The 27,070-nt window shown below is 41.3% G+C and overlaps 1 protein-coding gene across 1 annotated transcript in view; it reads left to right on the plus strand.

The window, feature by feature from the left end:
- Positions 1 to 27,070, plus strand: part of LOC148509118 (NXPE family member 1-like) — a 163,579-nt gene that overhangs the window by 64,291 nt on the left and 72,218 nt on the right. The window contains exons 2-4 of the mRNA XM_088443569.1: positions 13,631 to 13,742; positions 13,836 to 14,557; positions 16,376 to 16,437. Coding sequence (XP_088299695.1) covers positions 13,631 to 13,742; positions 13,836 to 14,557; positions 16,376 to 16,437 — 896 coding nt within the window. The remainder of the gene's footprint in view (positions 1 to 13,630; positions 13,743 to 13,835; positions 14,558 to 16,375; positions 16,438 to 27,070) is intronic.

Consider the following 27,070-nt stretch of genomic DNA (forward strand, 5'->3'; position numbering starts at 1 on the left):
GAATGGCAAGGCCAAAATAGAAAAACCTGAGATCCACATTCTGCAGCATCCACACATTCCCAAGAAGGCACGAATTTGCTGTTGGTTCTGCGGCAGTGTCATGTTCTGTATGGCCTGGATTCGATCAGTAGTTAGATGTCGTAACCCCTGGGTTAGGCAATGTCCCAAGTATTTAACGGCTGTAGTTTGTCCTTAGCAACCTTGTGTCCTGTTTGCGAGAGATGAAGCAACAAAAGTTTAGTATCATTTAAACATGACATAAATGAATCAGAACATAGCAATAAATCGTCTACATATTGTATTAGAACAGACCCATTGGCAGGTTGAAAACATTGTAAACAGTCGTGTAAGGCCTGGGAAAAGATACTGGGGCTGTCTATGAAACCTTGGGGCAATCGTGTCCATGTGTATTATACACCCCTGTTTGTGAAAGCGAATAGGTACTGACAGTCAGGATGTAGAGGCACAGAGAAGAAAGCAGAACAGAGGTCAATGACAGTGAAATGGGTTGCATTTGGTGGGATTTGCATGACAATGACAGCTGGATTTGGCACTATGGGAAATTGGCTATTTACCACCTTATTAACACCTCAAAGGTCTTGTACCAACCTATAACCCCTCCCACCACTCTTCTTTACAGGAAAGATGGGACTGTTGGCTATACTAGCTGTACGAACTAAAATTCCCAGCTGTAACAATTGTTCAATTATAGGATAAACCCTTAATTCTACCTCCTGTTTTAATGGGTACTGGGGAAGGTTTGGAGCTTGCCTACCGCTTTTCAGATTTACCATTACGGGACTTACGTTTGCCATTAATCCAGTGTCCTGTCCATCCTTGGTCCAAAGTGAATCTGGAATTTGGGATAACATTTGATCTACCTGAGATGGATTTTCACTTAAACCGGTAGAGTGATACATTATCCTTTGGGGAGTGTCCAACATATCCCTCACCTCGTGCGCAAATCTCTCTGGGATATCTAAAAATACACCATCAGGGGTACAATATATGACACATGCCATTTTACATAAAAAATCCCTTCCCAGTAGGTTAGTAGGGGCTGCCGCTGCCAGGAGAAATGAATGCCTGGTATGCAATGGCCTGATAGTGACCTCTGTGGATTTTGTTAAAGGATATTGTTGCACTTTACCCATTACGCCCATTGCTGGTACTGTCTCATTGGTTACCTGTAAATTAATGGGAGATTTTATCACTGACCTGGTCGCACCTGTGTCTACAGGAAAAAGATATTTAGTATCAGCTACATCAACCATCATTATCGGTTCTTCCCTTGTACTTCCCGTTAACCTGACTATCTGTAGACTACAGGTATGACCTGACCCCTAGCGTTGACTCCCACTCTCCAATAAAGCATTAACGGCCACAATTGGAGATGGTGACTGTTGAACATTTGCTGGCCTCTGTGTATATCCCTTATGGGGATATCCAGGTACTCCCTGGTTAGGGGGTCCTACCCACTTTGCCGTACAGTTCTTACTTACATGTCCTGGCTGGTTACAATTAAAACACTTTCGTGGGTGGGGTGGATGAAAGGACTGTTGTGTGGGCTGAGCAGGAGGGAAAGGTGGTGTGTATGGGTAAGGATATTGAGGGAGAGGATATTGTGGGAGATATGGGGTTTGTGGATAGTACGTGAATTGTGTTTGTGTGTGATAAGTGGGGTAGGGCTATGTTTGCAGTGGTGTAGGATTAGTGAGGACGTGTAACTGTTCAGGTGCAGGTGTGGATGCAGGTGTGTCTGCTGGCTGTGATGTAACCGTCATTCCTTCTAGAGCTTGAATACTGACAGCCATTAGTTTCTCACTCTGTGTCTCTCTCTTTTTAGAGATGTTCTTGTCGTGTTCAATTGGGGATTCTATGAGGGTGTCTACAGTGACTCCTCTCCAGCCAGGCTGTGAGGTCTGAACCCGGGTCTTTAGGTTCTCTTTAAGACCATCCATGAGTACAGTGACAATCATTCCCCTGTGGTGAGTGCTATCTTTAATATCTTCTAACCCAGTGTACTGGGTGATAGCCTGCAGAGCCCGGTTACAATAATCTTCTGCAGATTCACTCTCTTTTTGTTTAATGGTGGAAATTTTGCTCCAGTTAACTACTACTGGAAAATATACCCCTAATTGAGTTACAATGTGGGAAATGTTACCTTGATTAACTTCGTCTGTTAAGGGAACATCTCCATCCAATACACAATCCGTGATAAATTTTGTCTTGTTGTGTGTGGTAGACAGGCCCTTAACACCACTCGCCAATCTTTATTGGTTGGCTCATGAGAACTACCCAAATTTTTCAAAAATTTTTGACATTTGGCTAATTCCTTTTTGGGATTGGGGAAGTCATTCATTATGGAATTTAGCTCCGCTCTTGTCCAAGGACAATGCATTACTACTTCCCTTGTGGGCACTACTCCATTCGCATCCGCATTCCCATTTGGAACAGTTATTGTCCGGATAGGATGCAGACCGGCCGCACTGCTACTTTTGACCTTATTACCTGGCTGGGGGTATAGTCTATTACTGCTACGTATAGGGTTAACAACTTTCTCTATGGGTGCAGTGGTTGTTAACACTTCCTGTACTATCACTGATGAAGATGGCGGCACCACTTGTGCTTGCCGTGGTGGAGCATCTAACATGTGTACAGCATGGGAAATGGCAGATATCACAACAGGCTCATTATCCACATCATAAACATTTTCCTTATGGTTACTTAAGAGAGGGTACAAATTACTTGTTAAATTTTTCTGTTTTTTTTCAACAACTGTACCTGCACCCCCATCCGCATAAGGTGGTGGTGGTGCTTGTAAACCACTGGCAATACGTTCCACAATGCTACCTTGCTGCACATGCGTGCCATTTCGCGGCTCGCACACATTGCAATTTAGTGCTGCAGGTGTACTTTCTGGTAATGCGTTCGCAACAGTAGTTTGCGTCGCTTGCATACCTTTAATCCACGCATCCCCTTCATGCTGCCATAATTTTAAACATTCGTTATATTTTACCTTTTTCACTCGAGAACGCACCAGACTGATGTGAACTCAGACATTGTTCAATACATCCTTATCAAAGCTACCAATTCTGGGAAATGGTCTAACACTCTTTATCGTCATCTTAAACCATATATCACAGTACCTAATTGCATAAGCACAGTACTTAGTATGCATAATAGGGCATGCCGATCCAAGAGGCGCTTCCATTAGCAGCACATCATTGTCTAACATCTCTACTGTTTGTGTGGCTCCCATATTGGGACAACTCCTACGTTTTTCAATAAAGATTTAAACTGGTGAAAGACAGTCAAGATACTTTCACTTACCTGTGGACGTCTTGGTAAAAGGGCGTTTGCACAAACCCTATGGAAGACCTCTAGACGCCTCCACTCACCTATGGAAGAAAAGCTGCTCACACGCAGAAATCCCTTTTTGACTACCTTTCAACCGCTAGGGGACAATATATACCCTTTGTTTTCCAGTTGATTTTGTCCACCCTCTCACCAGTTCACAATCACAGTTTAGCTAAAACTATGCGGTTCAATTACAGTGCTCAAATAAGCCTAACCGGTTAGTGAATACTGTAATCACACTGGGAGCCGAACCCTAACAAAAATAACAACCCATACACCTGCCTTGTGTGAAGTAAACGGTAAGCTGCTATCAAGTTACTAGGCCGCTCCTTACGCCTAGCACTTAAGGGTCCTATGATACCCTTAACATTTAGGACCCGTGTTACACCCTAAACAAATACTCACTGTTACACACTTTTTTCCTGCGCATAAAAATACACGTTAACCCAGTTATTGGCAACAATTGATAATGTAATCTCAACGGCTTTGTTTAAAACATGTGGCAGCAAGACTGGAAATACACATACGCTATTGTGCGACTAGTCGCATACACACTAATGCGACTGCTACACAACCATATTATAACTCTTACGCTATATTGCAACTTAGCTGCATATGCAATAATGCACCTCAGCTGCGTACGCAATAATGCGCCTCAGCTGCGTACGTAATATTGCGACTCCCCTTTTTAACACATAAAACAAAAACGGAAAAAACCTATCGACGAAGGAAAACAAACTTTTTCCTCCCCCGTCCCTGGATTCTCAATCAGCGCTCCTAAAGTCACAGTAACAGGTAGCGCACTCTCAGCAACAATGGTGGTAACAGATTCTGAACACATAATGCGTTCTCCCGTCAGGCGCCTCCACCCTTTTGCTGAGAGTTCGATACCGAGTGTTACAGACCAATTGCGTGATTAGCACTGCAAGCCCCCAACTAACGACACTGGATTTAAATCTCTATACGATCCTGCCTATACCTTCTAAACCTCTATACGATCCTTCCTATACCTTCTAAATCCTGCCTATACCTTCTAAAATTCCCGCTATTAATGTAATGAGTCATACTGTAAATAAATGCCTTCAGACTTTGAATGTGTTTCCAACGCACAAAAGGTTATTATTCAATATAAAAACAGTAGGTTACACGCTGTGATCTAAAAACAATTTAGTGCAAAGAAATCATACAGACCCAAGGTATAGTTATTACATACGCACGTGCTCTGGGACCAGATACCAGCATCAACAAGAAACCTCCGTCAACAGCATCAGCAAGAAGACTCCCTTACAGGGATAGGCAATACAATAGGCAAGTTTGGCATGATTCCATTGGTTCTCCGTCACGGTGCTTCTGTTACAGGACATTTAACAGGTCGATTCAAATGGACACAGGTCAGCCTCCAACAGCCTTTTGTCTCCTTTTTCCTGCTGCATGCAAATCTAAGCTGCTAATATTACATAGTACATTTTAGTGTTTTAACTCTCTACAGTCCATAAGTTGCGGACGCATGTTGCGATCTTCTCACCAATGACACCGGAAAGCTGTTGAGACAGAGTAGATAAGAACAACACCAAACACGGTTTGCTTATCATGTACTAAACCTTAGATATTAAATAATCTTTATTTCACAACATTAGTAATAAATGAATAAACCTTAGATATTACACTTTGGAGCTATGGAACCTTTTATGTAAGTGTGCAGTGTGTGAGTATTAGGGGTTTGGGAAAGGACACTAGTTAAAGTTCACCATGGTACATGTTTTGCAGGGTTGATATCCTTTTGTATGTTTTAGTGACTGTCTGTATTTATGTAGTGAGGACTTTTAACTTGGGGAAGATGCATACGCATGAAGCTAATAAACAGCGTTCGTACGCGGGTTATTATGCAGTCGCTTGTGTGCGTATTTAATGTGTGCATGGGGTATGGTGACATATGCAATCACATGATGCTAATAATATCATCGCTGTATGTACTTAAGTGTGAGTTTCGCTAAAATGGCGCTGGGTGGCCATTCGCAAAATAGCATCATGCAGATCTCATTTTTAAGATGGAGTCTTGTCGCCATTCGCAAGATGGCATCATTCCAATCTAATTTCAAACTGATTCTGTCTTAGCCAAATATCCAGCTTCGACAATTGACAAAAATGGAATTTGATTTGAGGTCCTGTGTCCTCGCTACCAAATCCCAACTAGATTCCACTTCACTAGAAAAGGAATTCCCAGTCTGTACAAGGACATTAAAAAAAACATCATTATTGTCCACCAAAAAGCTGTTGTACCCACTGACCACTTAACCACAGATATGTGGAGAAGTGGAACAGGGCAAACACCAGATTACTGTAACAGCCCACTGGGTGGGTGTATTGCCTTCAGCTGCACCGACAGCATCAAAAGCAACATGTGTATCATCAGTTTCACTAAGAGGCATACCACAGTCAACCTTTTAGAAAAATTCAGGGAAGTCATTGCAAAATCGCTTACCCCACTTGGACTCTCCTCGGGGTTTGTGATTTTGGACAACACCACCAATATTGTGAGTGCATTTTAATTGGGTGAATTCCAACACATCCCATGTTTTGCTCACACAATAAACTTGGAGGTGCAACATTTTTTTTAAAACTGACAGGAGTCGTGTAGGAGATGCATTCTGTGGCACGTAAAATTTCTGGACTTTTTTGCCATTCAGCAATTGCATGATGAAGATTTCAGCACCTGCAAGAAATGTTGAATTTGCCCTGTTACCAACTGAGGCAAGAGGTAGTTACAAGGTGGAACTCCACCTTTTATATGCTTCAGCGGATGGAAGAACAGCAAAAAGCCCTGCAAAGCAACACACCGAACTATGACATAGAAAGAGGAGGGGGAATGTACCTTACTCAAGCTCAATGGAAAATACTTTCCGTGCTGTGCAAAGTGCTAAAAACCCTTCTAAGTAGTCACCTGTGAAGTGAGTTTAGACACTGTCAGCTTGTCAAGTAATTCCCCTAATTAGACTGTTGGAAAAGCAGCTTCAGAAACTTAGGGAGGAGCTGAAACAAAGAGATTCTGCTAAGTAGGTCAGATCTGGTCCTTTATTCGCTTCACCAGGATCCAAGGGTTGTCAGGATCTTACAATCGGATCAATACATTTTGACGACTATGCTGGATCTTAGGTTTAAGTCATACATTGTGTCTTTCTTCCCAATGGACATAGATCTGAAGAGATGCAAAGAGCTGTTGGTAAGCAAATTGTCAACTCAAGCGGCACGTGATGCAGCGATAGCTCCTCCTTTAGTTTCTCCAGCAAGTGTGGCTGCCAGGAAAATACTCAGCTTTTCCGAAAACCCACTGGTGATGCAGATGAGTCAACACAACCAAGTTTTGACATCTGGTTGGGTCTAAAAGAATTGCTTACAATTAATGAGACCTCTACCATGACTCCATCTGATATGGTCACTACTCAAAGAACTGTTGAAAACTATTTTAATGATTGCATCCAAATAAGTATGTCAGACAGTCTGTTTGACTATGGCAGGAAAAAAAGGCAATTTGGAGGCCCTTGCACAAACTGGCTTTGCTTTACTTGAGCTGCTGACCCTCCAGTGTGTACTAAGAAAGAGTTATCAGCACAACCGGGAACCTTGTCAGCGATCACCATAGGAAACTACTTCCTCAAAATGTGGAAAATATGATGATCATCAAAATTAACTACAAATTCCATGAGGAAGACCTTTACTACCAATTACGTCCAAAGATTACAGAGCCTGCAATGATGAATGCCAGTGGGGACGAATTAAGAGATCATTGCCAGCAATGTCAGCTGCCCATTGATAGCTTGTTTTGGGGCCCCAAACAAACCAATTGCTTCAATCACAATTGGCAGTCCCTGTCGCTGAAGTGATTGGTTTGTTAAACTGTGCATGTCCTGTTTAATATATATACACAACATAAGGGTTGGTGGAAGGGCCCAAGGACAATTCCATTGTGCACCTCTTTTCTTTTCATTATGTGCTGTTTGGGGCATTGCTGTCTGACTTTTTTTATTTTCTAATTTATGAAACTGCCATGCTGTCTGCCACTGCTGTGTGGCAAATGTTTCATAGTTGTCCTACATTTTTTAAACTGTCATGCTTTTGTGCCGTTTGCTCTGATGCATGCTGTTTTTTGTTGTTTCATACTGTACTGTATTTATTTCAACTAAAATCACAAATAGGCATACTTTCAAAATACTCCTTTGCCATTTTTCAACCTTGATTTGTAGATATCAACCTGGTGGGCTTGGTTTTCCTTGATCATAAGAGCCATGTTTGGTCAGATGCATCTCAAACACCAAATGGAGAGGGTATTTTGTCATGGTATCTGGAGATGTTCTCCCCCCCTCCCATACAAAATTCCAGAAGCACAATGTTGAGAGATGTTTAGTTCCAGACTTTAAAATCCCTCTGCTCCCTTCCTGTTCAGACCCTACATTTTGTGTACTACCACATTAATAGTTCATCCACCCATCCAAGAATTCGAAATGGGCACGTATGACACCGGCATTACTCCCGTTGGTGGGAGGTCTCAAGGACAATTTTATCTTGCACCTCTTTTCTTTGCAATATGCACTGTGTGGGGCATTGCAGACTGTCTTTCTGTGTAGATGACACACATTATTGTTATATTTTTATTAAATTGCCATCCTGTCTGCCACTGCAGTGCCATTCTCTTTCCTAGATGTGCCATGTTGGTAATTGAACTGCCACATCCGCTGAAGTCTTTGACATGCGGTTGCTGAATGCCGAAAAATGTCCAGAAATTTTTATGGCCACAGACCGCATTTCCCGCATTCCCTTTTCATTTCAAAAAAAAATACGGAACCACCATAGAGCTCAACTGGGGCAAGGACTGATATGAATGAGGAAATGTTCTTTGTAAATGCCTCCCCTCCTCCCTCATAAATTTGTTTCGGAATCCAAAACTTAATCTATATTTACTATAAATCTATCCTTCCTTTTCCTGCCTTCAACTACATACATACTCCAACTACCTCAGGCCTCAGTCTTGATTAATAACAAACATTTGTTTCCTGATGTGCCATGTTGGAAGTTGAGCTGCCACAGACACTGAAATCTTCTACATGTGGTTGCTGAATGCCAAAAATGTCCTGAATTTTTTATGGCCAAAGACAGCATCCCCTGTATGTCCCTTTCATTTTAAAATAAATTCTGAACCTCCAAGTCATTGGGTGGGCAAAACATGGTAGGATTTTCAAATTTACCCAGTTTTTTTCATTGCTCCTAACACTAACTGGTTGCCCCAGTTTCCTGGTGAATAAATAGGCTTTTATAAATAATGGTTCAGCTCCATAAACGCCTGCCTCCTTTGTATGTAGGTGACTCTAAGCAGAATAACTGGATAATGTAGATGATGGGTGTCATGATAGAGACCAGAAATATGAGCAGCAGCACAGAGAATCTTCCTACCAGGAAGTGTGCAACAAAGTGCAAATACAGTACGTTTAATACAAAAATTAGTTGTGTGTATTAGTCACATTACATACATATTTAGATGTTACATACAGTGTGTAAAGCAGGCTGCGGTAACCTGAGGCACACCACCCATTGTTGACAAACAACTTTCAGTAAGCCCAGCAAATATGCTGGGAGTTGTAGTTCAGCCGTAGAGCTACAGGCTGCTTTCTTCTAATGTAAAAGCAAGTCTTGGTCCCATTATCCCTAACAACCTGCCTGATCACAAAGTAAACATCTGTTTACAGTGTGTACTAAATAGCAGCACCTCCACAAGTAAGGCCACCGCATTTCTCTTAGATTTATAAAAAAAACCTCCTCCAGATCAAAGATGTCTTTCAGGAACAGAAGAACTTGATCTTACATTGATCTTCCCTCATACATTTTCTTAAGAACTAAAACATTAAAATAAATAAATTAAAAACTAATCAATCCTTGCATCCTTGTCTTCAGTTCATTAACATATTCCAATTCCCTCGGGCCTCTGACCTAGTTCTTGATTAATGAAAACATTTAACTTCATATGTGGTCGTATACTTTAGTAAACTGCCATTCTGTCTTCCACTGCAGTGCCACTCTGTGCCATGTTGGAAGCTAAAGTGCCACATGTTAGTGCCACCCACTGCTGTCGCTTAGCTTAGTCAGCCAGCTAGCTCGATGCAACATTTTGGCCTAAACTGTGTGATTTTAGCTGTTTTAATGATTTTTTTAGATAAAATACAGATCCAAACCCAAAATACGCAAGGGTCGGTTTTGGCAAAACAAAATCCAAATCTAAAACAAGGAGGAGATACAGATCCAAAACCAAAACCAAAACAAGGGGGTCCCTAGTTAGGATACTGGAACCAGAATTCTTGTGTCTACACAGTTATGGACAACATAGTGACTGTAGACTTAATGGGGTATATTTACTAAAGTGCAGGTTTTTACCAGTATGAGATGTTGCCCACAGCAACCAATCAGATTCTGCTTAACAGTTATCTAGAACCATATATAAGATAATAGCTGGAATCTGATTGGACTAGACTTTAGCAGCCATGGCTGGTGGCACTACAGCATGGAAGAACAAGACTGGTATACCTTGCCATAGTGACAAGAAGCTATAGAACAGTCTGCACAAGGCTGGAATCCCTAAGGCCTCCACAGGGAGAACCAGCCCTTGCTGTTATCACTTTGTCTATTCCCCAAATATTCTAGTGTGATGGGTGTGGGGGTTAATAAATAAATAATATTTATTTATCATGCCATTCACAATATAAATGGCTTCATATTCATGCTGGCACTTGGAGAAACACAAGTTCCAAAATGCTGTGTAGCATATCTATAACAAGTATATATTTTCACCTCTTGGCCTTCTATTATTTCAACATGGCAACCCCATGCTGACAGGGAATCAGTATGAATGACCACCAGCCCTATGGCCTAACCCTAACCTCCCCCCCCATCCACACAGCCTAAACCTAAGTCTACCGGGGGGTGTCTAACCCTAATTTCCCCCCGGGAGTGCCTAACCCTAACTGCCCCTTCCCCTAGCCTAACCCTAACCATCCCAGGGGTGCCTAACCCTAATTCCCCCCGGAGCCCCTAACCAAACCCTCACCCCCCCACGGCAGTACGCTCCTGCTGTCCGGCTTACCTTCGTTCCGTATGCCGGACGTTGGGCTCCCGACGTAGGTATAATAACAGGCATCAGGATTTCAACGCCTGTCATTAGTACCCTGGCGGGATTTGACAGTCGGGAAGCTGGCGTTCAGCATTTCGACCGTCGGCTTCCTGACTGCATCCCGCTGACAGGCCTAGTTCTAATTAGTACTGTAGTGGGGGAATCCCATGCCACAAGATCGCCTCTGCAATTTTTCTACTACCAGTCTAAGCTTAAAAGCCTAATGCTGTTTATTAAGTTTTTTGTTTTAACAATACTCCTAAAAAGAAGGCTGGTCAGATCTCTTGGAAAAGTACTCATGGCAAAATTTTAAATGTAACCCTGTGTCTCTCTCAGCATAAGCTTCTTTGCTTCTTTCCACAGGTAGTGATGCTGTCAGAATTATGGACTAAGGAGTAGAGAGATAAAGTAGCAACCAATCCTAACTTTCAGTTTACAGGCTATGTTTGAAAAATTAAAGTTAGGAACTGATTGGAGGATACTTTATCTCTCTCCACTTTATATTTCTCCAAGGCTTAGTTCATCTATTTCTAAGGCTGGGTTTGAAACAGTCGAAAATTGAGATGTGTGACTGCATATAAGCCCATTTCTACTCTTTAACTAGTTGCCTTCACATTACTGGTTTGCCTGATACTCAGGTGCTAAGCACTACTGGTCAGTGGTGTGTGGACTGGATTGATTCACTGCTGGGATTGACCACTGTTGAGTTTATTTGGTTGCACAAGTCACATGGAACAGACAAGACATACTTGCCAACATTTTTTCCCTTCTGGGAAAGTGTCTGAAGGGGAGATGCAGCTGTTGGGGGCCAATCGGAATGCTACAAGTCAATAGGCCTTGCCCCTCACAGCATAATGCCACAAATTATAGGTTTATGAGGAGGAGGCATGGCCAAAATAACACGATTCTTATAGAATAACATCAAATTGGCATTGTCCCCTCATCTCGGACCTGCTCAGTGGCGTCCCTCCCGCGCGGTGTCACCAAGTGCAGGGAGGGACGTTGTGAGTGAGGCGCAACTGCGCACACCCCGAAAAGGGGGTGTGGCCTTGTGTGAATGGGCGTGGCCTTGTGGGATGGGGCGTGGCCTCGCTCCCCGATCCCTCTCATCCCGTTTTTTTATATTACTGGGAGGGGGTGCTGACTGCATTGTGTTGCAGTGCTGGCTCCATCAGTGTCAGGAGCCGGGTGCTGCACTTAATACTACAGTGCAGCACCCGGCTCCTGTCACTGTGGGAGTGTCAGTCTGCACCTTGGTCCACCCCTCGGCGGGTGACACCCGGGTGTGGCCCAGGTGTGGCCCGCACCCCCCCTGTGACGCCACTGGACCTGCTCATACGTGACATCATGCTTAAAGTCCCGCAATATTTCAATATCAAGTGGCTGCAATACAGAAGGGTCACCTACCATCTGGGAGAGAAAATAAGTATGCTGTAAGAGTGATTGCTTGCATAGGCATTTGCTCCCTGAATTGTCTGACCCTTCCAATTTTGGCTATTTTTGCATGTTCCAATTATCCTTGACTGCAACCCATGCTGATATCCGGTTGTTTGACTTTACCTTATTTACCATCCACCCTGACCCCTACAAATCTGATAATGGATTAACACAGTTGATGTGTATGTACTATGTTTATTTTAATATTTGTTTTACAGGCTGATTACAGGTTCAAGCAGTCCATTACTGTCTAAGCATGTTCGCACTTGTAGTTCCACAAGCACCAGCATGCCAAGGCAGGCTGCCTATGACTTGTAGTCCACCTGTAACTAACAATTAATTAACTGTTCTATTACTCTTAACAATGCATCCATCGCCACCAGGAATGCGGGGAATAAGTTTCTGATCTTATTTTATTTTTGATGTCCTCACTTTCCAAAGAATTTTAGCCTTGGGCTGACCTGTTTGGGGCTGGTTAATATGATAGCAGGGGGACCCCACCCTGTGTCCCCCCCTTCTATGACATTATCCCCCTGGCTGGTTCAGCCCAGTGCTGGTTATTTGAGAATAGAGAGAACCCCATGCCATTTGCTAATAACAGCCCAAACTGAAAGGTCCAGGGCTGGTTACTGATTTGGGTGGAAGGTGGACTCCATGAATTTTTTTTTAAACTTTAACACTTTGTTAACTTTTTTAACCTAACAGAACCTGCACAGATCATAGTGATCAGTGCAGTGCTTCTGTTTGGGTGGGTTTGCCATAGTTTTTTAACTTATATTTGCCGTCAGTTAAACCAAGAGATTTTAGAGCTGATGACTGACATAGATATTGGCTTTCATTTGAAGCTGAAACTCGACGGATTATAAAAAGTCATTTTGTAGACAGCTAAACCAGCAGAATGGATATGAGAGAAGAGCAGGGGTCTCCCTAACATGGTGTGCACAGAGGCTGAGTGTACCCCACAGTCACCAGTCAGCAGCCATCAACACCAGCAGTTAATAAATGTATTCCTTAGGATTATTATTATTTTTTAGTCACCAAGGAATTGGTATAAAGTTGCAGAACAAGCATAACTATGCATGGCATAGTTATGCTTGTTCTGCAACTTTATACCAATTCCTTGGTGACTAAAAAATAAGAGTTTCAGCTTCAAATGAAAGCCAATATCTATGTCAAAATAAAGGTCTGATAAGGGTCACTCATATCAGACCTTTATTTTGTCTGTTTAACCTGGATTATGTACTTTTTCCTCAAATTTGCTACTTTTTTTTCATCTTTACTACTATTTCCTTCATTGTACTATTTTTTCTTCAATTTTGTTTTATTAGTGTTTTGGCATGACCGTAGCAAAGTCCATGGCACACTAAAGAGGGCTATATGGTATGATCTGAGGACAGGTGTATGTGGACACATCTGTGCAACAGTCTGTGACACCCTTTTATTTATTCATTACAGCTGAAGCATGCTAATAAGTATATTGTATTGCTTTGAGTCTAGAAGACCTATAACTGATCCTCAGTAATGGAGTCCTGACTTTTCATTCCTCTATACTTCAGACATCCCTGAAATTCAGTTAAATCATGTTGAATCAGTTCATTAGCTTGGAGGCTACAATAATATTTGATAAGACAATTTTAATTTTTCCTCAATGTCTTACATGTCAATTAATTTCTGTTTCAGGACAATTAGAAGAATGTTTGAATCTAAAAACAGAGGGTTTAGAAAACTTTTGAGTCTTACAATAATTTTCAGTTTGGCGTCTGGCTTCATTTTCCGTCTACAAATGTTCCAGGTATGTTCTTATTGACTAAATAAATCATACTCTGTATTTCTGGACAAGTCTTAATATTGTCTAACAATAGAATTATTGTTCATTTCCCATCAGCTTTCAAATTTTGTATCTTCTCAAGTGAAACATTATCTGCTCCCTGCCATGGGTCAGGTAGAAATCATGACCATGGAAACTGAACCTGAAAGCACAGACCGGCAAATAAACCAGCTACTGAATTTCATAAATCAAAAAATACCAAATGTTGAATTTATGTATTTAAATGAAACAACCAGTGCTAAAGACAGCACAGCAACCATTATAGAGTATAAAGAAAAGTACTGTATTGGAGATGTTTTAACTGTTCGAGTTGAAATGTTCAATTATTTGGGTAGAAAAAAGACCTACGGAGGAGACTTTATAAGAGCCCGGATTTTTTCTTCAAAACTTGATGCTGGAGCTTCCGGAAAAGTTGAGGATTTTAACAATGGGACCTATAATGTCTATTTCACTCTGTTATGGGAAGGACTTGTGCAAATATCCATCCTTTTAATGCATCCAAGTGAAGGAGTGTCTGCTTTATGGAAAGGAAGGAATTCTGGATACAAATATATTAGTTACACAGGAAAATTTCTCAATAAAAGTCAAGAACTTTATACACAATGTGGATTTCATCTGGATTCACAAACAGAAAGATGTGAATATGAGGACAAGAAATATGGAGAATTATTCTACTGCATGAAACTTCCCGGTGTAGCTTGTGAGGCTTTTATTGCATTAAGGAGTATGAACACACATTACACAAATCTCACCAATATGGAGAAGAATCTTTTTCTTAGGTAAATATATCCTTAAAGTTACTATATAAAATTAAATAGTTTGCATTTCAGATGCCCTATACTTTCTAGTCCTAAGTATATTTTTAGAAATTATGAAAGGATCCACTTTGCTATTTGGAGCGATGCTTTCCTACTGTGTAGTACAGTGAAACTATTCTGAAAATAACACTAGTATCTGGAAAGTAAAAGTGATAAAGATGTTTTCCATCTCTAATTAAGCTACTTCTGACAGCTGCCATTTTATGCATTTTAGTAGGGGCTTTCTATCAGTCATATTTGAATGCAGAAGCAGATCAGTAGAAAGGACTCGGCCTAATCCAGTTTGGATTGCTATTGTGATAGCAGCTGCAATTAAGTACGCAGTTTAACTGCAATAATATGCTAATCCACTGTGATCACTATGCAATCAGAGCACTACATAAGGACGCCCCCTTTACCTTACACACATCTGTAATGTTTAGCAAGACTGCGAAAACATTGGTACAAGCGAGTACCATCGCAACCTCATGCACACTTGCACAAGGTCAGACTTTATTTAGAAATTGCTAACTTCAGCGCATGCTATGAGGCCTCAGGCACATAGGGCATCGCAGTGGGTAATTTATGCACGTCCTTACAACGCCGTTCAAACTCACTGGCACGCCTGCTTCTCCCCGACAACCCTCCTGTCACCAGCCACAAATGGCACTTCCTGTCAATCACTCTGCAATGGGTATGTGTAGTCACTGCGATCACAATCCCAATCCCAGTGGCTGCGCAGTACACAACATGCAGCCGATTGCGTGCGTATTAGCAACTGCGATCCAAGCTGAATCAGGCCCTCTGTTGGTGATCCGGCAGGGGGCAGAATTGCAAAGCTGCACACTAGCAGCTTTGCAATTTCATCTTTACTAAAATGCAAATGCAGCAGAAGGTGTCTGACACCTTCTACTGTATCTGCGATCCCAGTGCTGCGACCGAGGTCGCAGCCTGTGATCACCATTACAACCATTGGTCATGATGTTGGATGGCGCTGGCCTGCTGAGTAAGCCTCAGCTTTTGCAGGCTAGCTTGGTTTCGAGGGCAGGATTCTACATCCATGGATCCAGATCCTGGCCTTGCCACTCCGGGAAAACAGGGGCGTCACGCCCCCGTTTCTTGGAATGCAGGCAGTCTCGCACCACCCGGTAAAAATGCCTCTGTCTGTCAGTCAGGCAGAGGCATATGGGGACCTCGACTACATGCAATCACATGCACAGAATGGGTCCTGCACACGCTCAGATTCCCGTACACTGCTGAATCAGGCCGTCTACTAAACTGAGAAAATAGCAAAGGTGTCAGGGAGGCACAATACACCACTGCAGTACTAGTGGGTAAGTGAAAATTGTTAATAAAACTAAATGTAAGATTTTCTAAGCAAACAATATTCTTTTAATAAAGATTTGAGCTACAGAATAAGCAATTGAAAAGCTCAGAAAGAAGCAGAAATGTGGTTAGGAACCGTTCCAGATCAGCTTTAGGTGGAAAATATGTTAAGGAGCATTATGATTCAAATCTAAGGCAAACAATAGAATGAACATTAAAAACATTATCCAGAGAGAAATGTACATGTATAGCATGCCTGCATGTACAGAGCCTGGGAAGAACTGCTTCAAATCAACTTTCTTGCAATGATAAAAGGTTTAAAAGGTTTACATGGAAAACATGACAAATCGATCCCAGGCTCTGGACAAGGGTGAGTACTACATATACACAACATTGTTAGCAGATTGTGTACTTATTGCACATATTTGTGTCATTTCTAATTGTCTTATATATTTTTTCTACATAACCTTAAAGATCCAACATTGGCAAACAAATGATTAAACTGACTGAAAATATTGATGTTTTGAAATGCACAGGTAAGTTTATTCTTTTGATTACTCCTAATATGTATAAAGCATATACAGAAATACAACATAGTATAACCCTAATAACTAAAACCATAATATAGGGCACAACAAAAAGCCCCACCACAGCAAAAAAAAATTACTAATAATTGTTAGATCAATAAATATTTAAAAGAAAATAACAGTGTCAGAAACAGTGAGATTTTCAGTGCTGAAGGTAGTGCCTTAGTGGCTTCTCAGAGACGTCTTAAGCTGCCCATCCACTAGGCGATGTGGGGGATGATGGCACAATTATGACGCCGTCGTCTCCTGTGGGGTGAGCTGCATACACTGAACGTTCAGACGTTCAGTGTATGCAGATCAATCATCCCCGAACATAGCAACCTGACGGCGGTCGTCAGGTTGACCGCCATGTTCGGGCGATGATTGATGTTAAAAACTACCAGCGGGCGCACGCATCGCTGGTCATTTTTAACCTTTTACTGCCCGATTTGCAGCCGATTACCAAGTGATGGAGCGATAATGACCGTCGTTATCGCTCCATCGCAAGGTTTAATCGCCTAGTGGATGGGCAGCATTACAGGTCCTACTTGTGGCACCCTATAAAAAGGTGTAGTGGTGTATGCGGGGCTAGCTAGGGCAACTTCTTTACAACAAGAGGGTGCACACATAAATGTGGCATGCCCCTTGCGAATGTTGAGTATCTACAGATGCTCATCTTAAAAGGTGTAAAACTTGCAGCAACCTGAGCCAGGGGCTGGCTGGCAACTTTCAGCCTGGGGGGTAAACTTTTCTATCGGCGAATGCAATTTTAAAAATGGGCATGAAAATAATGTTGGGGCTGTGTACCACAGTAAACTACTACATGTCTCATTTTTGAACCTATATGGTACACATAATAATTACCTTTATTTACTTCAATGACATTGATTTTATTACACTATAAGGCGCTTGTTTTTCACCTTCTGTAAAAAAAAAAAATATATATATATATATATATTTATATCAAGGAGTAGTAGGAAGTATCTGCGCACTGAATATAGATGGTTATAACAATGTGCGAGCTACTGTGTATGATAGCTGACTCTACCAACATGAACACACCAAAGTTTATATACACTGCGCTCAGCAGAAAGCTGTATATATAGATACCTAAGTGACAATATTAATTGCTGTACATATGAAAAATATATATATATGAATTGTGTGTGTGTGAAACCAATTCACATGTCAATGTACTCAAATTATGACCACATGTATAATAGATGGAATACACCTTAATTTATTTATAAAAAAAATATACATATATATATATATTGACCTGGCATAGATCAAAACGAAAATATATATTAAATGGATTGAAAATAGAAAAATGAAAAAAGAAAAATAATTGAGTAGAAAATAAAAATGGATTAATTAAAGTCACTGGAATATGCTACTAAAGGTAACAGCCTTGAACAAATATTTACGACGGCGTCCTGCTAGTCATATACGATCTGAAAGTACTGTAGATTAGTAGTGATGGTGATGATCTGTCTTGCCGGAATAGGAGTGCGGTGCGGAAGCTGACAGGAGGCTAGGCTCTCACAGGCTGATGAACCGTCACTGATGGCGGAAAGCGGGCGTGCGCCCGAGTGACCAGACGATCGTCCTCTCCTGCCCCGCAGTGAAGGTCAAAGCCTGTGGTGGTGATGTGCAGTTGTGGTTATCACCAGACGCCGCACTCCCCTCTGATATGAGAAGCACTTACCTCCTTGGATCTGTCAGCTCACCATTCCTTCTCCTTGCTGGCATGTGTCCTCCTGGAAACTGCTTCTTACTTGGACTTCCGGGTGTGATCATGCAGTCACGGCTGCGATAAAAAGAGAGTCTCGTAGAGAATGTTTAGTAGCAATTCCTTCAGGTACAAATGTGCAGGTATAGAGTGCAGGTATAGAGTGTCCTCCAACGTGTTTCAGCTTCTGTAAAGCCTTCTTCAAGGAATAATGTGACATTTTTCTGATCTTGCATACATATATAAAGGGAGAATCCCTGTATTGATAGCTATTCAGCAAATTGGTTCAATCTGATTGGTTGTTCCTATGTTGTCATACAGGAACAGAATCTGTCAATCAATCCGTTTTGTAGATTAACTCATGCTTGATGTTTAAGAGTACCTTGCACATACAAACGGATTGAATTCAATCAATAAATTAATAAATGACTGACATGAAAAAATGATGTGTAAACACATATATCTGGTCAATTACATATAAATACCATGAGGTGCAGAATAAGGTATTAAAAACTAAACTTAATTTAGAGTAAAATTGAGTTGAAAAATTAGTTGAAAATAATAGTCCTCCTTAATAATGTGTGAACTAAAAACCATATTATCATAGTGAAATCCTAATGTATTACTTTGGGTTAATAAACCAATTGCACCACTCTATTAATTGTATGTGTCAAAATGCTTGTTTATTTCTTGCAAATAATGGCCTTTACTTTGTTATCCACATTATGTCCCCGTGGAGCAAAGGTTTTTAGTTCATACATCCATTTAAGTTCTGCTACATTTATTTTATGATTGAAAACCACCCACCTACAGTTTGGTGTTACTTCTGCTATCCCCAAGAATCTAAGAGATTTTTGGTCACTGTTGTGGTGAACCTTAAAATGGTGCGAGAGGTTATGCTCTTCTACTCCTCTCTTGATATTCCTAATGTGTTCACTCACACGTGTTTTTAATTATCTTATGGTTCTGCCTATGTATTGTTTCTGACAGTCACACTCTAACGCTATTGTAGGTCATTCTATTCTTTATTTCGGATATTTTTCCAGTAGTATTGGATTTGAATATTGTGGTGAGTTTAGTGCTCCTTGTGTTTGCATTAGTACAGCCTAAACAGGTGCCACAATAGAAAAAACCTTTTCTAGGTGCATTGGCACAAATTGTGGTTTGTTTCAATACTCTGGGCGGAATGTGATTATGAACTATCTTCTGTCTTAAATCTGGTGCTTTTCTGTAGACTACTACAGGTCTCGATGGTATACAACCTGCTAAAGATTCATCACCTAAGAGGATAGGCCATCTTCTCCTTAAAATGTGTTTCAATTCTATAGCTTGTTTGGAATATTGTGTGATAAATAAAAGTTCTTGTCTGTCGTTATCTTTATCTTTTTCTTTATACCTCAAAAGATCATCTCTGTTTCTATCCTCTGCCTCTTTTTGTGCTTGTTCTACTACAGTCTTGTCAGATTTTTTCTCTATAAATTCAGTACCAAGATCTCGTACTTGTGCTTTAAGGTCTTCTATCTTTGAGCAATTTCTCCTTAATCTAAGGAACTGTCCTTTTGGAATTGTTTGTAACCAGCTTGGATGATGCCAGCTGGTAGACAGGATATAGCTGTTCACATCTACTGTCTTTTTAAATATATTTGTATGTATTGTATTATCTTCTATAAATATTATTAAATCCAGAAATTCAACCTGTTTTTTGCTGTAGGTGGCAGTGAATTTTAAATAATTAGAATTGTTATTTATGGTGGTAATGAAATCCATTAGGGTACTTTCTTCTCCCCGCCAAATCAGAAACACATCGTAAATGTATCTTTTCCAGAGTACGAGATTTGCCCCAAGCCTGTGGTCACACCATATATGGTGGTCCTCCCACCAACCCTTGAATAGGTTGGCATAGCTTTGGGGCAAATCTCGTACCCATTGCGGTGCCTGTAGTTTGAATGTAAAATTGATTGTCAAACCATACATAGTTATGTTTGAGAATAAATTGATACTGTCAAGAATGAATTGGCGTTGTACATCTGTAATCGAGCTGTCTTTTTCTAAATGATATTTGATACTATTGATCCCTTGTTCATGATTGATTACTGAATATAAAGATGTAATGTCTGTGGTTACTAGACATAATTGGTCATTCCACTGAATATCGTGTAGAATATTGAGAATGTGTGTTGTGTCTCTTAGATAAGCAGTTTGTTTAGTGACATATGGTTGTAAGAGAGTGTCTAGAAATTCTGACAGATTTTTCATTTTTAATTTTTCTATTTTCAATCCATTTAATATATATTTTAGTTTTGATCTATACCAGGTCAATATATATATATATATATATATATATGTATATATATATATATATATATATATTATTTTTTTAATAAATAAATTAAGGTGTATTCCATCTATTATACATGTGGTCATAATTTGAGTACATTGACATGTGAATTGATTTCACACACACACAATTCATATATTTATATTTAATATGTCCAGCAATTAATATTGTCACTTAGGTATCTATATATACAGCTTTCTGCTGAGCGCAGTGTATATAAAATTTGGTGTGTTTATATATATATATACATATATATACACAGAGAAAATAATCAGCACTCACCAGATATATGAAAAAAGACTTATTTATATATGCAAAAACAGGTTTTGAAATACCCATATCAGCAAGATACAAAGGTTCAGTCCAGTCGACGTTTCGATCCCAATCTAGGATCTTTATCAAGACTTCAGCAACCATGCAACAACAATTCCTGATGAGTAGCCAAGTGCAGGATATACACCATCACCATGCTAGCCAGACTAAATACCCCAAACAATTAACACAAGGTGCCACCCCCAGCCGCAAAGCCTGCTGGATAGCAAAAATAGTGCAAGCTCAATAATACCATTATATTTTTCAAATAGAGCCACTCCCTTTAGGTAGAGCGTTACTACCTGTATGCAGATCGTACAGTAAGGTCAGCGCTATGTACACCAGCGCTAAAAGTATAGTATTATTAAAAAACCACGATAACCGGAAGTGACATGCATTCCACAGCCGTGGAACGCACGCCAAAACCGGAAGTCACGTGTCCAGTCCCCATTAGGAAGCACACAATCATCTTAAAGCTAAGGGAGCGCGACCACCGGAAGTTACATGCACTCCACCACCGTGGAACGCATGCCAGAACCAGAAGTCACATGTCTGACCAACATTACTGATCAAAAAACAATTCAAACTACGTGCCACCATTAGAACACATAGGCCCTCATTCAGAGCCGTTCGCTATTTGCGGTCGTTCGTTTAAAAACAAGGGGTGGCTATTCAAATGATCCGTACGCACATTGTAGTCTGTTCACACCTCTAAGTCTGAACGAGCGAGCAAAACATACGCTCGTTTATTTGTTAAAAACGCCCCCTGGCCGCTCGCATCCTACGTCATGTCCGCTATTTATTAGATTAATCGAGTACATCGACCAGCGTATGAACTGCTCGCTATTCTTGTGGTTGGTGTTTGCTACCACAAATTTGCGAGCAGTTCTGGCTATAAAATAACCCAGTGACGTGGTCAATGACGCTGCTGTTTTAAATATACACACCCATAAAACGCCCGTTTTGACCTTTAAGCACGCCTGCGTTCGGATCTCCACTCCCCATTTTCAAGCACCATCCCCTGTTACCACCCACATACGCCTCATTCTGTCACTCAAAATAGCAGGCACTCGCTATATAGCGTACAAACGATTTTCGGCCGCACTGACTGGTTCGCGCATGCGTACTAAAAACCGTACGCATGCGCAGATGTGCAAACATCGCTCGGAACGAGCGTACTGCCGCTAACGAGCGGCTCTGAATGAGGGCCATAGTCAATATGTAGCAAGGCCTATATAGGCGCCATCTACTGGATTACAAGCATATTGCACATAAACGGGGGAGTTTACTTTTCTAATATGTTACTCATGAACTTGAGATATGGTTAATCATTATGGGTAAATAGTATGGCTAATACTAGACACCAAGTGCATATTGAAAAACAATAATACAACCACAATACTAAAAATAAATATAATAAAAATAAAAAAATTATTATATAGAAAAACTATAGAAAAAAACATACAAATATTGGTATCCTCATGTGCAAGGTCAAAAAATAAAAAAAATAAAAATGAAAATAATATATTATTTCAAAAAAATATTATAAGAGTTGGACTCATTAAGTCCTCTAGGGGCCAATGTATCAAGGTAAAAAATCCATCTAGCTTCACATTTCCGCAAAGCTAGTTCCCGATCTCCACCCCTAGCAAGGGCTGGTATGTGGTTGATAAGCATGCACTTGAGACTTGCCACAGAATGTCCTTGTTCAAGAAAGTGGATTGCCACTGGTATGTCTGATTTTTTCTGCTCAAGCGCCATTCTAATCGTAGAGCGATGGTTCGCCATTCGTTCGCGGAAGCATCTCTTTGTCATCCCCACGTAGTGGAGACCACACAGACAAATTAGCATATTAACTACAAAGTTCATCATGCAGTGTAATCGATGTTTGATCTTAATTCTTTTTCCACTATGTGGATGAGAGAAGGTACTGCCAGTTAGTAGTGATCTACAGGTAGTGCAATCTGCACATTTAAAGCATCCCATTCTCATAGAGGGAAACCAAGAAGCTGTAGTTGTTGCAGGTTTTAATGTAGTACCAAGTACACCCAAATCAGGGTCGGTAGCAATGATCGGCCAATGCTTGTTGACTATTTTTCTCGAATATTTCGATGTGGCATCAAACTTACTGGAAAAAATAATTCTGGTAGGGTCAATTTTAGAACCCCCAACAGACTTGCCGTCTGCGTGCAAGGACATTACCTTGGGACTACCCTATATAGAAAGGACACTGATCGGAATACCCTTCTTCACTCGAGTAGTCAACATCCAAGTCATCTAAAAGAGAATTTGCCCATTTCTCAATTTCTACGGATACTTAGGAATAATTCTTCTGATACTATGGCTAGTGTACAAATTGATGAGATGTCCGAACAATTTTTGGCCAGCAGATACTCTAGTACAACTATACAGAGATGTCTACATAAGGCTACTAAACAGCACGCAGACAGCAAGTCTGTTGGGGGTTCTAAAATTGATGCTTCCTCGAACGAATGGCGAACCATCGCTCTACGATTAGAATGGCGCTTGAGCAGAAAAAATCAGACAAACCAGTGGCAATCCACTTTCTTGAACAAGGACATTCTGTGGCAAGTCTCAAGTGCATGCTTATCAACCACATATGTTGGAAATAAATTATTTTTATTTTAACGGGAAATACTATGTACAAGGGGCTGGCTGTGTGATGGGGTCGAATGTGGCCCCATCGTATGCCAATGCCTTTATGCATAGTGTAGAACAAAGTTTCCTGTTTTGTGAGGGTCGGCTATTGAAGGATATTATTCTGTACTATAGATATATAGACAATTTGCTTATTTTGTGGTGGGGCACTGAAGTGGATTTACGAGCCCTTTTAGATCAACATAACCAATCCTCCAGTGTGATAAAACTCACTTATAACATCAGTAGTGTTAATATCCAATATTTGGATGTGGATATATCCCTCCATAATAATGATTTGGTTACCACTCTTTTTTCTAAAAGTACGGATAGGAATACCCTTTTGAAGTACGATAGCTTTCATCCAGTTGCGTTATGGAGGGGGCTACCATACTCCCAATTTTAAAGAGTGCAGAGGATTGTCTCTGACCCCACACATGTAGAGGTAGTGATGCAAGAGATGTTGGAGAAATTTGTGGCTCGGGGGTACAAAAGAAATGATTTAGAGAAAATAAAAAGGAAGGTGTTGGACATCCCAAGGGATGATACCCTCACTCCTAAAACAGCATTGACTAAAGATCATAGACTGATAGTCCCCTGGGTCAACAGGTACACAACTAGTAGCCAGAGGATTAATAGTAGGGCTAAGCATTGGTGATCTATCATTGGTTCTGATAAGGAACTACCGGCGCTATTTGGGTCTAGACTCATGCTTTGTCAGACTAGAGGTCGGAACATAAAAGATAGGGTTGTGAGAATTGACATAACCGATATGGATAAAATAGCCCCAAGCCACTTTTTGAATAAAAAATCTGGATGTTTTCGATGCTTGGGGTGTGTGACCTGTAGATCCTTATCTGTAGGGGATACGTATTCCCATCCCCATACAGGGAAAAAATATAGCATCCGTTTTGCATTGACTTGCACTTCGACATATGTGGTGTACCTTCTGTCTTGCCCATGTGGGTTAAACTACGTGGGCAAGACAGAAAGGAAATTTAAGGAAAGGATGGCTCTGCATAGGAGTGCTATCCAACAGGCATTGGATTCAGGACATAGTGACCAGCCCGTAGCCAGGCACTTTTTGCAGGCTAAACATGGGGTGGCATGCTTGAGGGCTATTATAATAGACCACGAGCCTATTTCTAAAAGTGGCGGTGATAGAGGAAAGATTATTGCAGAGAGAGTCAAAATGGATTTACATGTTGGGCACTATGGCGCCCAGGGGCCTCAATGAGAGCCTGGGATTGAAGTGTTTTTTATAACATCAGACAGACTCTGTTTTGGATTGAGAGTCCCTTAGATGTTTGATTAAAATCTGCTAGAATATTTTAAGGTTTATTTCTCTGTGCTAACTTTGGATATGAGGTTACCTTGTGGATTTATTGACAGCCTTTAGTGTATGTCACATTAGTACCTTTTGAGTACCTTTATATGATAATGATTATGTAAGTAATTTGGTTGGTTATAAGTCAATTCTATTTTGTGGTTATGGGTGTACTTTGGTGCAATATTTATATAGCTCCTGTTTTTCTGGATATCCAGATGGTTATCACTGTGATGAGTTGTCTGTTTATGTTCTTTTAATTGAAAGTTTACCTTGTATTGTACCTGTGTTTTATGTATATGCGCAAGATGATATTATTTGTATACTGTACTGGTTTGTCCCGTATGGGTTGTTGTCTGTTTAGTTGCTTGGCAACGCCGGACAGCACCCACGTGGGGTGGACGCGGGTTAGTGACGTCATCGGACGGCGATGTGCTGTCTGGCCATGCTGACCGGGACCTCTCTGGCTCGCTCCTGAACAGGTGGGATACATTTGATTGATGATCTGAGTAGCAATGTGGGTATATATATATGTGTAATGTGTTTGTATTAATTGTTGCTGTATGTCCCTGACGACGGGATTTGATCCCGAAACGTAGGATTAAAGGACCATTTTACCCTATTATTCAGTCTCGTGAGTTCCTCAGTTTGTGAATTTCTGTGTATATATATATATATATATATATATATTATATATATATATATTCACTGTATATACATACACAATCACACACACTCACACTTAGGCCCTGATTCAGAGCCGGACGCTCTGACCAGAGCGCTCGCTCTGAATCAGGGCCCTCCTCCATTAAAATGGAGCGTCCTCCTGGGGCGTCACCACCTCCTCCATTAAAATGGAGCGTCCTCCTGGAGCGTCACCACCCACAGCATATACGAGCGTGCAAAAAGATGGTCGCGATGGTCTTGACCATCGCGACCATCGGACTTGCGAGGGAAACCCTGCGGTCGGGTTTCCCAGCCGCAAGGCCTGGAGTGATTTTGGCTCTATCAGAGCCAAAATCACTCCCACTGACATCACTAGTGATGTCAGTGGGGCCGGCTTCAGACGGTAGGCGTTCCCATGGGAACGCCTCCGTCTGGCAGGCACGCCCCCGGTACGCCCACCAAAGGGGGCGTGCTGTCAATCAACATCGACAGCACGCCCCCTTTGGTGCGAGACCCCGAGCGATGGAAAGCCCGTCGCTCGCCGGGTCTCGCGCAAGCGCACGATGGAGCTCCCTCCATCGTGTGCATGCGCAGTGGGGAACAGCGAACCACTTGTGAGCGTACTGCCGCTCGTGAGTGGGTCTGAATGACCCCCTTAGTCATCACACACTGTCACACTTAGTAAGCACACACATAGTTACACTTAGTCAGCACACACACATATGGGCATACTTAGTCAGCACACACACAAAGTCACACTTAGTCAGCACACACACACAAACACAGTCACACTTAGTCATCACACACACATACAGTCATACTTAGTCAGCACACACACACAGTCACACTTAGTCAGAGCGCACACACAGTCACACTTAGTCAGGACACACACACAGTCACACTTAGCACACTCACACAGTCACTTAGTCAGCACACACACACATACAGTCACACTTAGCACACACACAGTCACACTTAGTCTGCACACACACACACACACAGTCACACTTAGTTAGCACTCACACACAGTCACAGTCAGCACACACACACATACAGTCATACTTAGTCAGCACACACACACAGTCACACTTAGCACACACACACACATACAGTCACTTAGTCAGCACACACATACAGTCACACTTAGTCAGCACACACACATAGTCATACTTAGTCAGAGCGCACACACAGTCACACTTAGCACACACACACAGTCACACATAATCAGCACACACATACAGTCACACTTAGTCAGCACACACACACAGTCAGCACACACACACATACAGTCATACTTAGTCAGCACACACACATACAGTCATACTTAGCACACACACAATCACACTTAAGGGGCACATCCACTAGATGATCTTCTCCCTGTCCAGTCTCTAAACGATTTTTCCTTGATTTTTTCCCTTGAAATGTTATCTTTCAGTCTGAACGATTTGCAAACGATCTTTAATAGATCAAGTGAAATTGACCTGCATGTTCGGTCGACTGACGAGACGATCAAACGACCAGCAGGAGCACGCATCGTTGATCGTTAACGACCAAACACTGCACGATTTAT

Source organism: Taudactylus pleione, unplaced genomic scaffold, assembly GCF_031769625.1.
Source record: "Taudactylus pleione unplaced genomic scaffold, aTauple2 ptg000331l, whole genome shotgun sequence".
NCBI classification, from domain to species: Eukaryota; Metazoa; Chordata; class Amphibia; order Anura; family Myobatrachidae; genus Taudactylus; species Taudactylus pleione.